This window comes from Pezoporus occidentalis, unplaced genomic scaffold (assembly GCF_034315485.1).
Source record: "Pezoporus occidentalis ecotype Australia unplaced genomic scaffold, CSIRO_AGI_Poc_V1 ctg18, whole genome shotgun sequence".
NCBI lineage: Eukaryota > Metazoa > Chordata > Aves > Psittaciformes > Psittacidae > Pezoporus > Pezoporus occidentalis.
Genome location: NW_026913640.1, coordinates 8,140,614 through 8,154,837, shown reverse-complemented (window position 1 = coordinate 8,154,837; position 14,224 = coordinate 8,140,614). Strand labels below are relative to the sequence as shown.

The following is a 14,224-nucleotide window of genomic DNA, read 5'->3' as shown; positions in this document are numbered from 1 at the left end:
AACATGAATACGCAATTTACAGTGATTAGATGTCTGAGGGCATTGTTACTGAGTTTACAGAACAGTTAATTTGTAAATTATAACCAAGATAAATTCTGTCTAGGAATGAAAGGATGAACACCCAACAGATGATTTTCAGTTACTGCATGGGGTGTCTTGGCCGAGTTACAGCTGTAGCTCCTATTCACCTTTGCTTTGCAGTATTCTTTTCTTGAGGAAACAACAAATATATCTACGCAAGAGGACAAAAAGGGATTAAATCCCTCTCTTTACTAGAAATTTGGAAATGCTTTAGTAAATTAATTACCATCTGTGTTGAAGGTGGGTAAGTGGAACTTCTAAACCACATGATGAATCTAAACAAAAGAAAGCACACAAGGTTGTTTCTGATTCACTTGCTAATATTCTACGATTTTAGTTAAGATCTTTGTATTTTTTGAAATTGGTGATATTATCCATCTATTCCTCATCCTTTCACACTCACCTGACATTATCCATTGAAAGAAAAGGATAAATAAACACTCACCGAATAAACATAGCCATTTTGCAATTAGTTTTAGTAACAGGATGAACTGAATTACCAGGTGTCTATTCTAGCAGAACATAATGTATCACTTTTTTCCCCAGCAGAATTGTAATAATTGCAACTAATTGCCATTACTGATTAGTGAATCAGCATAAAAAAAGAAAAAACATAATAAAAATGCTGGTTTAGGGGAAGAGACTTTTGGCATAGGTGCAGTACTGCAGCACTTAACTTCAAAGATTTCAGATTCCTGGAGATTACAGGATGACTAGTGATAAAGGGAACTGCTATTCAGAGCTGAATTAAGCTCATCCTGTCATGTCAGAATTTCTAGAAGGAACCTTTTCCCTTTATAAGGCTCTGAAGTGCAATCTTACATGAAAATTTTAGGAAGGCCATTTTAATGCAGATGACCCCAGTGATGACATTACTTTTTCCAACTGCCACCCTGAGAAGATAAGCACATTCTAATGACCATGTTTGGGAATTTTCCTACAGAAGTCTGTCTATTGCTTTGGGCATTTACTGATCCTGCACAGCCCTACTTCATTATTTCCATAACTCTCCAGGTTCAAGCATTACTGCAATCTCTAGCTTTTCTTTCCTTTCTTTCTTCCTTTCTTTCTTTCTCCTTCTCGCATTTAATCGGAGTTCCTTTCAGTGTCTGACTTGCTTTCCTTCAGCTGACAGCCCACGTCATTCTCGCTTTTACCTTTAAATTAGCCAGGAGTTTCTTTCTACTTCTAAGATTAGCTCATTCTGTTATTAGCACATACAGAAGCTCTGAGCAAACCAGTAACAGCCCCTGCTGAGTCTGACTTGTTTATACATCATTAACATCTGTCACATAGCAATTAACAGATGTTTGGGAAGCTTTCTTACAGCAGGGGCTTGTAGGGTATGTAAGTGATAACAGAATGCTCTTGTGTTTCAAGCTGAGAAAGTTTTATCCTATTTTTGCCACATGAAAAGATTAATGGAGAGTTCTAGCTTGGATTAGTTTCTCAGAATACCAGAATGTTACATAAAACTAATCTGAACCACTGTCTTTCTTCAAAGGATAAGGTGGTAATTGGAAGAGAAGTGGGATTGTGAAAAGTCTGAGAACTCCCCTAAAAGACTGGGAAGAACTAAAGTAATGAGGAATCACAGAACAGCTTAAAAACAGATGCGAATTGTGCCTTTTAGCAGTAGCCAAAATGGTTTGGTTATTTACAATTTAGAAAAAAAATAATGTTGCTAACAGCATGTTTAATAATAAATTACTGACAGGAGGTCCATCAGCCTTCCCTACTAGCAGAAAAGAAAGTTTCATGCACCACCTAGAAACCTCCACTCTTAAGGGGTGAACTTTGGAGACCGAGTAACAGAAACAAAGATAAGTCATCCCTTGACCCTGTACTTCAAACTCTTCACAGAAAAAAGTCTGGCAGAAAGAAAAAAAAAAAAATAGACAAAAGATCAATAGTCTCTTTCAAAAAATTAAGTTATTCTTTTCTAGAATTGTCTTATTTCCTCAGGAATAAACCTTTCTCCTCCAAATTCAAATAATTTGATGAAACAAACCTCAGAAAGACATTTGGCTTTCATTTTATATTCAGATTTTCAAAAGAATTCTGATCTTATTAAGCACCAGAGGAAACATCATAGTAAGTCTGTCAAAACAGAAATAGAAGAGATATTCTTTCAGTAAAGATAACGGAGGAGGCAAATCAAAATGCATAAATAGACTTTACATTAAAATTCCCACTAATATCTGATTTAACTTGCATCAGCCTTTACTGCATTGGGCTCCTGTGTCCACTGCCTCTAATTATCCTTGCACTGCCTCCTTCAGGCCATACTCAGCTTCTCTGAAAAAACTAATGGCTCCTCCAGAGGAATCTTGGACTGAAAAAATGAACAATTTTTCCCATTCTTGTTGAAGGTGTACATTAACTGGGGACATCAAGCATGTGATTGTACATAACCTTCTAAAAGGATGCTCTTTAGCAGACTCTCCTTTCCTGTTTAATCACAATTCCATGATTACATTAAAAATTTCTCAACCTAAGAACACATGATAATTTGCTCTACTCTACTACTATCAGCCTGGCAGACACATGGAGATACAAATGACGACCAAAGCACCTATGGTGCTGGAAGCTGTTCTGCATGTAGTGACTGCAAGTGAAGCACAGGCTAAAACAGTTTGTTTGCTCTAGTGAGCATTGCTTTGTAGTATTTTTCTCCTTGAATGAAGCTGCAGTTTGACAATTCAGATGTTTCAGCAACAGTATTAATTTAAGAAGTTCTTGACTTCAATCCTTGTTCCATCTCTTAGGCCATAGTGACGGCCAGTGGATTATGCTGTGAGCCAGAGAATGAAACTGACTTTACAGAAAGAAATCAGACCCACAAAAGCGTGGAACACAGCTACCTACATAAAGCTGTGGAATGGATGGCCTCACCCAGCCAGAGGAGATAGAAATAAACTTGGGTTTGCTTAACCTAACAAGACTAGCACTGAGTGGTAATTTAATTATCTATAATGCGTCATGGGGTTAAGGTTCAAAAGAAAAAAGAACCCCTATTTTAGGTAATGTGAAACGTTGGCACAAGAGCAAGTAGGTTTAAATAGATTAATTTTAGGCAGGGTATCAGAAGAGTTTTCAAGCAACAAAGGAGATACTGTGCCACCGTTTTCCGATGTGAGCAGTGGTTAGAAATTATTTCAAACTGAGCAGGAAAAGTGTGTAACAGGTCTACATTTTAAGTCTGTATTTCCTGCTAAAATTGGAGCTTTTAGAACATATATGATCACACAGCCATGAAATGCTAAAGAAAAGTGCTAAGCCATTAAGTATCACCTTAGTAGAGGATACATATCCTTAAAAATACATTACAAGACATTATTACACAAGACATTACAAACACACAAACTTGGGTGAGCTGTGGTAATAAATACAAGCATTCTTACAACAGTACAACTAAGCAGATACTCTTCTTCCTCCTTACAGCAGTACTGGATATAAAGTATAGGGACTGCCCTCCTGAAATGAACATTTATGTTAGCTGCAGAAAAAAGAGACTGAATTGAAATGTGAATCAAATTTTAAGTAGGCTTTTTACATTTCTCAAAGTTGGTGAAAATGAAAGGCAAACAACAGATGGCTTTCTTTTACAGAAAGAGTTAAGTCATTTATTTTGCCCATTGTTCTTTTAAACTGACCATACTGGTTTTAAAGCCCTTCTTACTTTTTCAGCAGCAGACTGCCTTTACCACCATACACACTGCAAAAAATGTTACTCTTTTCTGCTTAACAGTTGCTCTCTTTTGCCAATTCCAACAAAGCCAGAGAGGCAGATGACATTTTTGAAGGTTAGGTTTTATATTTTTCCCGCCAGAAAGTGACAGTGAAACAGAAGTGAGCTCTTACATTCTCAACCACCAAAAAATCCACAGAGAAGAAATACCTATGTCAGGGTGTGGGTGACTGTTTAGTTGTCAGACACAGTAAATAAATACAGTCCCAATGGAAAAGTAGATGCCCATCCACATGAGACAAAATGACTAATTTTAGTATTCTCTATTATAAGAATCTGCTCTGTCAGGCTTGCAATGGTTTGGATCCAGTCCACAGTTAAGAACACACATATCTTGCTGTTCCCCAGGAAAAACAAAACCAAAAAAACTTTGTAGAGGAACAAAAAAAAAGACAAAAGTCATCTGTTTTCTGGAACTGACAGTTTCTCTGGTCGGATACGTGACTTACTAAGTGCTTGTCAGTACCAGTGCAGCAGCAAGACTCCATTGCCCAGTAGTTCCATAGGTACTGGCAGAAAGGACATACATTCAAGGCCTGAAAAGGTGGCTACCACCTGAGAAAAACAGCTGTATCATTCTGAAGACTTCAAACATCAGGTCTTCTGAAAGACAACTGAAATAGTTTGAACAAAGGCAAATGGCAGCTGTCTTGTCCATGGTTTATATTCAAATTCTATACAAGAAGCCCATTTTTTAATTTTTATTAAGCCAGGTAGGACTGCAGCTCTTGGTGAACAAAGTCCCATGATACTCCAGTCAGAAATATACCTATATATATATATAGATATATATAGATATATGTATATATACACTGATAACCAAGAACAGTCAATTAGGATGCATTTGGACCTAGTAATATTATTGAACTACCTTACACATGGTAAGAAGCAAGGCAGGATTTGTTGGAAAACACTGTATCTTTTGTTATCTATGGCTGAAAAATCCTTATGCTTTCAGCTGCACAAGGCTTTTCCAGGTCTGAGAGGAAAGATATTTAACTAAAGATGTAGTCAGCAGAATGTCTAGGTGCTCACCAGCTTTATGGATGGTGGTGTGAGGACCAGAGCTCTCTGGTGGACGGGACAATGTTGGAAGATTGTTTTGATTATGGAGAGTTGGCTCTTGGCTATTCTCTGCAACAGTGATGCTGGTAAGCCCAAGAGAGGGCACTACCATGTAGGCAGGTGCCTCTAACAAGAGAAACTTGCATGTTTTCCACATGGAAAAGTCTTTGAGCTCAGGATTTACTTTTGTTTCATAGTAGACCAGCAAGGCTACTGAGTGCAATCTGTGCTATAACCCACTGCAGGTGCAGGGCTGAGGAGTGAAAAAAAGTGAGCATAAAATGGGTAGTTTCTCCCTTAGGAAATCAATGCCAGTGTTTTCTAAACAGGGAGCAGCAGAACTTCTCGAAGATCTCCCTGGAGACCCCCAGCCATTTGCAAGTAAGGACAGCCCTTCTCATCTACCAATGCATGCACAGCTTGCCTGCTGCTACTGCCTAGAAGGAAAGTGATTGATCCTCAACAGTTCTACCTTAGCTATTTTCTTAAAAAAAAACATAATGTAACATTTCTTAGAGAATATGCATGAGAAAAACAAAAAAAGCACGAAAAAGAATAAATCGTATGACTAACATAATAAAAATTCAGTGCTGGCCTAAGGCAAAGCACAGAACCATCAACTGAGTTACGAACAACAAAAAATGTGAGGCTAGAACACATATTAGATTTTGGCAGGAGCCTGACCTGCACTCCTGGCACCTGCTGTCGTCCAGTGAGCGCCCGCCAGATCCCCATCAGTTCTAAATGTCTGAACATAACCCAAGGAATTTTGAAAACAGACTGTACTTCTTAGGTACAAACCAATACCTGCCTGTGGTTAAGGACATATGTTGCAAGAAATTAAAATACATTTAAGAGTGAAAAAAAATCAGAGTCTGATTTTCACGCTACATCTGTTAAGACTTAATTGTCAGTTAAGCAGGATGTTTCAGAACTGATTAAGCTCCACTGAATTTATTAAAAAAAATAATACTGAAGTAATCTGTCAAAAAAGTATTCAGAACCCATGGTGGAAAAAATCCCAGAGATGTTTTCTGTGGTATGCTGACAGTATGTTACAAATGTAGTTGAAATAGTGTGTGATGTTCTACAAAAAGAAAATATCTTTACAAATAGGAAAAATATTCGGAGAACAAGAATGATTGCATGAGTTCTTGAAATTTGATCATATGTATAAACGAAAGAAAAGTGACTTCTGTGTTAAGTATTTTAAATATCATGGTAGCCTGTCACAAAACTGGAATACTTGACTAAAGCAGAAACTGTTGCAAGACTTCTGAAATTCTAAGACAGCCGATGTTTATACAAGCAGGCTCCCGCTATTAATAACCAGATCTTTCCATTACTTGTACTACAAATATTCTGTATGCGCACAATATATTTTCATTTGTTTCAAAGAATCTGTTTTCCATTCAGATGCCATTAAATAACCAATAACTTTCACACTTTAAGTAACTAAATCCTTCAAGATGTGTGTTGAGACCACTTGCCTCTTGCTCACCATTCTGCAGAAGCCTGACCAGCTTTATTAATGGTACTATTTTTGTGCTGAGTTTTAAAAATTTGCTTTCATTCATTGAGAAGCTGCGATATATCTTCTCATTAACAACTGTTTTTCAGAAAGCTAAATAGCTAGTATTGTATTTTCAAAACATAACATCATGTGAAAGTTTTTACCTAAACAGTAAGCACTGCAGTCAATCGAGATAAGAACTCTGATTCTGTGTCTCCAGTTAGTCAGCAACGCCACAAAGGGAAAAATAAGAATTAATCACAACAAAGCCATAAGCTTATTACAACCTTACTGTTGCCTCATGCAGACATAGCCACAAAAATATAAATGTAATGAATACAATGTCAGTATAATTTTAAGGATCAAAGGTATATTTTCCTGTTTGACCTTATAAGGAATGTGTCCCAGGTACTTTCAGCAGTGGTTCAAGGCATGGAAATGAAACAGGAGTAAAAAAAGGACACCTTCTCCCTGTGCAATGATATGCTAAAACCTGCTTCTTCTTAAGTGACGGCTGTAAGCCAGCTCTTGCCTAACACATCTGCTCTAATTGCAGTACCTCATGCATCTACTTTTTGGACTCTCAAGTTTTTCTGAAAAATGAAAGCAAACAAGTGAGTCAGTGCAGTGGCCAGAGGTTAATGGACCAAAAAAGCAGCCTGGCCAACACACCAAATTTGATTGCTGCAGGGAGGAATACCCCATTTCCCCTCAAGAATCCCATCTCTGATTCTGTTATGTAGTACCTTGTGATGCAACCACTACAAAAATGTATTAGCCTTTGTTTTAATTTCACAACAAAGCTTATGCCCAAACATACATACACATTATCAAGATCACAGGAACTTCTTAAGTATTTCTACTGTTTCTAGATAAAGAACTATTTTCCTTCAAATAAATTTTTAGATATACCAATCCCATGAAAATCGTTGGTGTTGCATTAGAGAGCCCATGTTAAGTTGTCAGTGTTAATGCACTATCGCAAAGGAGAAAAGAAGTAAAAAACCCACCCTTACTTATACTATTTACCAGCAATTGGCTGAGGTACAATATTTTATCCAAAATGATCTAGTATTTTACATAGAACACGAACTTTAATGTTGTATTTGAACACCTAAGGGAAAGTAACAGGCAATATGTATACAATATATTACTTTGAAAACTTTCGCAGGGTTGTGGCAGGACTTCCTAATACTGCTCTGGTGACGAAGGACAGCTGAAGATGAAAATTTCACAGTATTGGCTAGTTACAGAAGCAGAAATTTTCAGCAATCTCCTTATCTTTGCTTATGCACAAATCTCTCAACCGGAACATTACTTTCCTCCACCCACAACCCCACTTTAAGAAATGAGTAAACAACAATGACTAAGAAGCTTTGGCTAGAAATGGCTGATTTGTTTCATTTTTCTAGAACGCAGAAGAGATTTATATCATGACCTTAAATCACCACCTTGCTTCTTTGCCTTTGCTATACATTCCATCTAGCCTTGGTCAAGGGTCACCTCTGTCCTGCATATCCCAGCTTGTGGAAATTACTGGAGAAGATGAGCAACACCACCACATCAGTGTTAAAAAATACTAAATACAGAGATAAAGAGAAAATGATCTCTTTGTTAATGCATTAGAAATTCAGGAGAATTCAGCTCATGGCATTCAGTTCCCAGGTATGCCAATGGCTCTCCATACAGCATTTTAATCCTCACTTCCTGTATGGAGCTTCACCAGTTACACAAGCTTAAATCTTAGTTTTTGACTCTGAATCCCCATGCATGACTCATATCAGTCTGATTAGTTATTGTATATGAAATTCAGGTCAAAATGAAGACACTGAATTTTAGGCATCTGAACTCCCACTAGAGGCAAAAACTCAAGATCCAGAAACAGAAAGACTGAACAGACTCAGCTTGTTCCGAAATGCCGATTTACTGGCTGGATCCTCTCGGCTCTCCAGACCCCACTGACTGCACCAGCACTTATCTTTACTAAGGATAATGGAGAACTCAATCTTCTAGCCACTGCAGCCTTGCACTCTATCCTTTCTGCAGATTCATTCAGTCATGATCACGCTGATACTATGACATGAAGCCACACATCATATCAAACCTGCAAACATACCACAAACTTGTTCCAACCATGTTTTCACAGAAAGCTTAACCAACTCAAACAGTTTCTTCCCAGCAAACTTACAATACTCTAACTCTCACAGACAGGACTCTACTGTGGAAATACTGCCTCTGGCAGCTTAGTTCTATGGAACACAGGAAAATCTGTTTTACTGCAGATAAAGGAGTGGTTTGGGATGTGAAGGTGTTATGATACATTAAATCTGTACTGAGGATATACAGAAGGATCACGACCTTTATTTACCAGGTATTAACTGTTATCAGACAAGCTAACCTGAACATTTGTCTTCTACTTGAAACAGGAAGGTATTTCTGTAGTAGAATAATCTTTTCCGGTAGAATGAACATAAGCATACTCCAGATTTAATGTACTGCAAAATCTTCATTTTCTGATGGATTCCTGTAGTCCTTTTCAAAATTTAATGTAGGTTTTCTTATATGTTCTACAACAACAGCATACCAGCAACACTTCCATGGAGAAGCTCTAACACAGTATTAGTTACATAATCTGGAATATGAGCCTAAGCATGTGCAACTGTTTAAAACATAAGTTTTAAATGAAGCTGGAAGTGTCTTCTAAAAATACTCCTGCATTGAAATGAAAATTCAGTGTAAGTCAGCTGAGCTTTACCCTTACACCTATAATCACAGAATCATAGAATGGTTTAGGTTAGAAGGAACCTTAAAGATCATCTCGTTCCGACCCTTCACAGTATCACAGTATCACAGTATGCTAGAGATTGGAAGGGACCTCGAAAGATCATCTAGTCCAATCCCCCTGCCGGAGCAGGAACACCTAGATAATGTTACACAGGAATGTGTCCAGGCGGGTTTTGAATGTCTCCAGGGAAGGAGACTCCACAACCTCCCTGGGCAGCGGGTTCCAGTGTTCCGTCACCCTCACTGAGAAGAGGTTTCTTCTCAAGTTTAAGTGGAACCTCTTGTGTTCCAGTTTGTACCCATTACCCCTTGTCCTATCATTGTTTGCCACTGAGTAGAGCCTGGCTCCATCCTCGTGACACTCCCCCTTTATATATATATAGACACTTATAAGGTCACCCCTCAGTCTCCTCTAAACTATAGAGACCCAGCTCCCTCAGTCTTTCCTCATAAGGGAGATGCTCCATTCCCTTAATCATCTTTGTTGCCCTGCGCTGGACTCTCTCCAGCAGCTCCCTGTCCTTCTTGAACTGAGGGGCCCAGAACTGGACACAATATTCCAGATGGGGTCTCACCAGGGCAGAGTAGAGGGGAAGGAGAACCTCTCTCGACCTACTAACCACCCCCCTTCTAATACACCCCAGGATGCCATTGGCCTTCTTGGCCACAAGGGCACAGTGTTGGCTCATGGTCATCCTGTTGTCCGCTAGGACCCCCAGCTCCCTCTCCCCTTCTGCCACGGGTAGGATGCTAGAACTTCCAATGCAACACAGCAAGTTTGTATTATTCTTATTAGATATTACTAGACATTGGGAAGTTTTTACATGATAAGAACAGTAACAGAAAAGAGTTTTCCACTAACCTATTGTTGCATCAGACATGGCAGGGGGGTTGGAACTTGATGATCTTAAGGTCCTTTCCAACCCTAACTATTCTATGATTCTATGATGATTTACATGAATATCTCGCAGACTGTTTCAGGTGTTTCGTACAAGCACAAATCCTGTGCTATGCTACCACATCTCATTTATTGTCTGCCACTGTTTATAAAGAGGTGGTTACTTCCTTCCATGAAATAACTAACGGCAATAGAATTAGGCAAATACTTACAAAAGTAATCAAATGTGAAATACTGCATCTAAAAGCAAGCACTTTTTTTTTTTTTTTGATGGTGCTTTTCTGCCTTTGTAAGAGCCCTTTGCTTTGTCAATATGCAGAACAAAGTAAGTCTGTCAGGAAACCCTGCATTTGTTATCAGCTCATTCTCCTTAGATGTCAGCACTGTAAATATTTTTCTTCATTATCACCCTGACAGTAAATAACTTTGCAGGTGTGATTTAATCAAGAGAAGTGCCAAGATTTCACAATTTTTGGCCTACCTTAAGTAAAAGGAGTAATAGAGAGACCCATGCACCAGGAAACAAATGAGCAAAACTAGTGAACTGAAGTCTATCAAGCAGGGTTCATGATCACTTGGGCTGGATGGCAGCTGATGTATTTGCACTACAGTTCAACTGTTTTCTTATCTGGGAAGTGTTCTATAATAAATCATAATTTATTACATGTTTTGCAACCTTGTCAAAGGGCACGCCTAAGATTTTTGCTTCTGTAATAAATTCCAACCAAGTGTGTACAGGAATTCACTTGACAATCTGGACATAGCTAAAATATTTTGGTATTTTCTAACGTCAGCATTTTTGATCCAGCACCAACAACTTATCTGGTTTACACAACACTGCATTTACTTTCTTCTACATTTAATTGTGCTTAAGAACTAACAGGAGATTTCAAAGTAATTCTCCAATGACAAGCAACAGTAAGCAAAACAACCCCAAGGGGGCTGGACAAAGGCCTCAATTTCCAACCTGTAACTTCTTCTCAACCCCCCTTTTCACTTGGCTTTTTCCCCTTTGGAAGTGTTTATCTCTGAACAGGAACAAAGGAGCAGAATGTTGTGATCAACCTCAGCAATATTTCTTGGTGTACACAGCTAAATTGCTCCTGAGGCTGATCATATGTCCCTGCCTATTATCTGTAAAAAAAAGCAGAAGCAAAACCTCAGAACAGCCCTAAGCCTTCCATATTATTATATACAACAACCACTGGCAAACTCCAAGCAAACAGCTATGAAGATGAATGATTAAGGCCAAGGTGCTTCAAATTTTCCCAAGAGTTTTGCGTATTTTTTTTATTAGCGATTAATAAAAAATAGGTAGCAAATAACCAAATCATTGCAGACTTAACTTCAGCATTACAAGACTCACCATTTGCATGCAGTTATCACGTGTTAAAATTGCATCTCAGTATGCCAGTATGCAAAGGGCTTTCTAGTATTAGTGTTGGCATGCCTGTTTTCATTTCTAAAACCACTGTTCAGGGTGAAAGGGAATTAATTTTACTATATAAGCAGGAAGTTTCCCAAAATAATTGATGCTTTGCTATGAAATTCACCACCTTCATCTACTCTAAATATACCCGGACAGACACTTGAGATAGGTCTGTTCATTTTCCTTGTATGAAACGCTTCTAAACAAAATGTTCAAACCACTGACTTTAAAATACCTAAACCATCTTATTCTCTGCTAACAAAAGCTTTGCGTGTTTGCAGTTACAAGAAAACCTAAAATCCCTAGAAATGTCACTTGAAGAGAATTGTTTACTGTTGGGTTTATGCTACTGCCTGAAGAATCCACATCAATGATGGTTAAGCAAATGTTTAGGAGCATTAGATTATATTTTTCTTATGAACTGTCTACGGTGCTATTGTTGTAAGCCTGATCTCAATTTGAAATTCTAAATAGGCATTAATGCAAAGATTTTTTTTTTCTTCATGTTTTTTTTTGTCATTTTTTTTTTAATATTTAATGCTGTTTTCTGCTCATATTATCAAAGTACCTGAAATTAACTTGGCTGCATTACAAATAAACCTTACCCCCATACCACTTCATTAAAAATCTGCACTATTATACTTGGAGTAATCAATTAATATGTATGAACTGCTAAGACTGAAAAACACTTATTTCTCTAACCTTGCTTTCACAGACAACTGTCTGAAACCCACACCTTCAAAACTGCGAATTTCAGCATTCACTGTCTTTCACTGTTTCAGACTGGAAAACCTAAAAGAAAACCTCTTCTAGGTTTTTAACTTAATGACCTAAGATTTGAAGGAGAAATAACTCTTTTTGTTAGCCATATATTAAAAAAAAAAAAGTTATTTTGAGAGTCTCCATGACTCTCAAGGTCATAAAGTCCTAAGGATTTACATTCAGCTTTGTATAATATTAGAAGTTGTGTGTCAGCAGTGAAGCCATGTATCCTTATCACCTACAGATTTTTGGCAGACACAAAAAAAACTTTTCTTGTTTCCTGTTCTTTGACCACTTGCAACTCAGTGAACTCTACTCTGCCCCAAGCTTCCCAGAGGCTTGAATCAAAGTGCATTAAGTCTCTTTCCTTCTCCCTGTCTCACTAGCCTTTCCACAGTACCTTGAACTCCTTTCTGTATATCCTGTTCAGCACTCCGATATGACTTGGACATTTGCTGCTAGCTGGGCAGAACATCCCAGACTATGAACGGCTTTTGCTAGACAAAGTGCTGCCCTGGTTGGTATGTGCAGACTGCAGCATGTAATGATTAAAGTTGGGATTTACCCCTCTTTCCCACAGCAGAGGTACTAAGACATTATTTGTTCTCTGAACGACAACCCTCTTGGAAATCTGGAAAATTTAAATTTTGTAAAGCAAAAAATTCTTTGGAAAGCTATGAAAGCCAATTTTTTGGAGGAAAAGAGAACAACCACCTAGGGCACTTCTTATTTGTGTGCTGGTCTTATCTTCTCCCCATAAAGCATGCTTTTAGAAGTACTTTTTTAAGAACATGCATACAATTTTGATTTGTTCTTAGTTAGGTTTTGCATAAACCAAACGAAATTTGAAACCAGAAACCTAGAGCTGAGCTCAATGCTTCATTACACTCATTCAAGTCACTGCCATCACTGCTTCTTCTAAGAAATAAGGTCACAGAGTATTTATTGGTGAAGTGGATAGACAGTTAATGGGGCCAGGAATGGTATGAACACTATTATATTACACTCCTACTATATTCTGTGGCATGTAAGTAATTGAGGAACTACATACTGATCAGACATGCAAATTATGCAGAGATGTAATTTCATTCATCAAGTCACCAGATTTCTAAATCATCAGCATAAATTCACTGGTGTAAAGGGTGGTGATGCCTGTAAGAATCCATACATACAACATTTATAAACTGGCTTCTGTTGATTTATGTCAAATAAAGGATCTTATCCCAGTGACTGGCAAATTACATCTTGAAGGGGACCTGCAAGTTTCTTTTCCTTCACAAACACAAAGATGAGAAAACCACTTACGTTCAACTTGATCAAACATAACCGACAACAAGAAATCTCTTGGTGTCATGTAATACTCTCCTTCATATTCCAATGATGCAAAACGCATGAAGCGATGCTTCCGAAGAGACAGTCTTTCATCCATTTCCACATGAATGGCATCTTCCTTCTGAAACAGAAAAAAAACATCCATGCAGAAAGATGGCTGCATTTGTAGACCAACTCTGTAATTAGAAGGAATCCTATACCTGATCTTGATTAACTTCAGTATTTTGTGGGTAGCCACAAGAAGAGACTACCAAGAATTAAAGCTTTTACGGCACAATTTAATGAATGACGTTTAAATTTGGCTTCACTGAGAGCATGCCTTAACAACACAGCTGAGCTAAATTAATGGCTTGCTGTCACCAAAGGCTGCCCTTAGCTCCTATTCCCTCGCTCTTGGGCATATGGTCCTGCACCCTCTCCTTTGCCAGCTGGACTACTTGTCGCAGTCTAGCTAAATTCAATTAAAGCCAAATTCAGTTTGTTAACTCAACAGAAAACTGAACCGACCAAACAGCAAACAGTATTTTGCCAGATTAGCGACTGGTTCAGCAAAGGTTGAAAATGTGGTCTGCATGATAACTCCTGAAGTCAGTCATCAAGATGTGGAGC

The 14,224-nt window shown here is 38.1% G+C and overlaps 1 protein-coding gene across 1 annotated transcript in view; it reads right to left on the bottom strand.

The window, feature by feature from the left end:
* The window catches only part of MICU2 (mitochondrial calcium uptake 2), a 142,348-nt gene that overhangs the window by 49,362 nt on the left and 78,762 nt on the right, over nucleotides 1-14,224 (bottom strand). Inside the window, exon 2 of the mRNA XM_062615212.1 lies at nucleotides 13,589-13,736. Within this exon, the coding sequence (XP_062471196.1) occupies nucleotides 13,589-13,736 (148 nt within the window). The remainder of the gene's footprint in view (nucleotides 1-13,588; nucleotides 13,737-14,224) is intronic.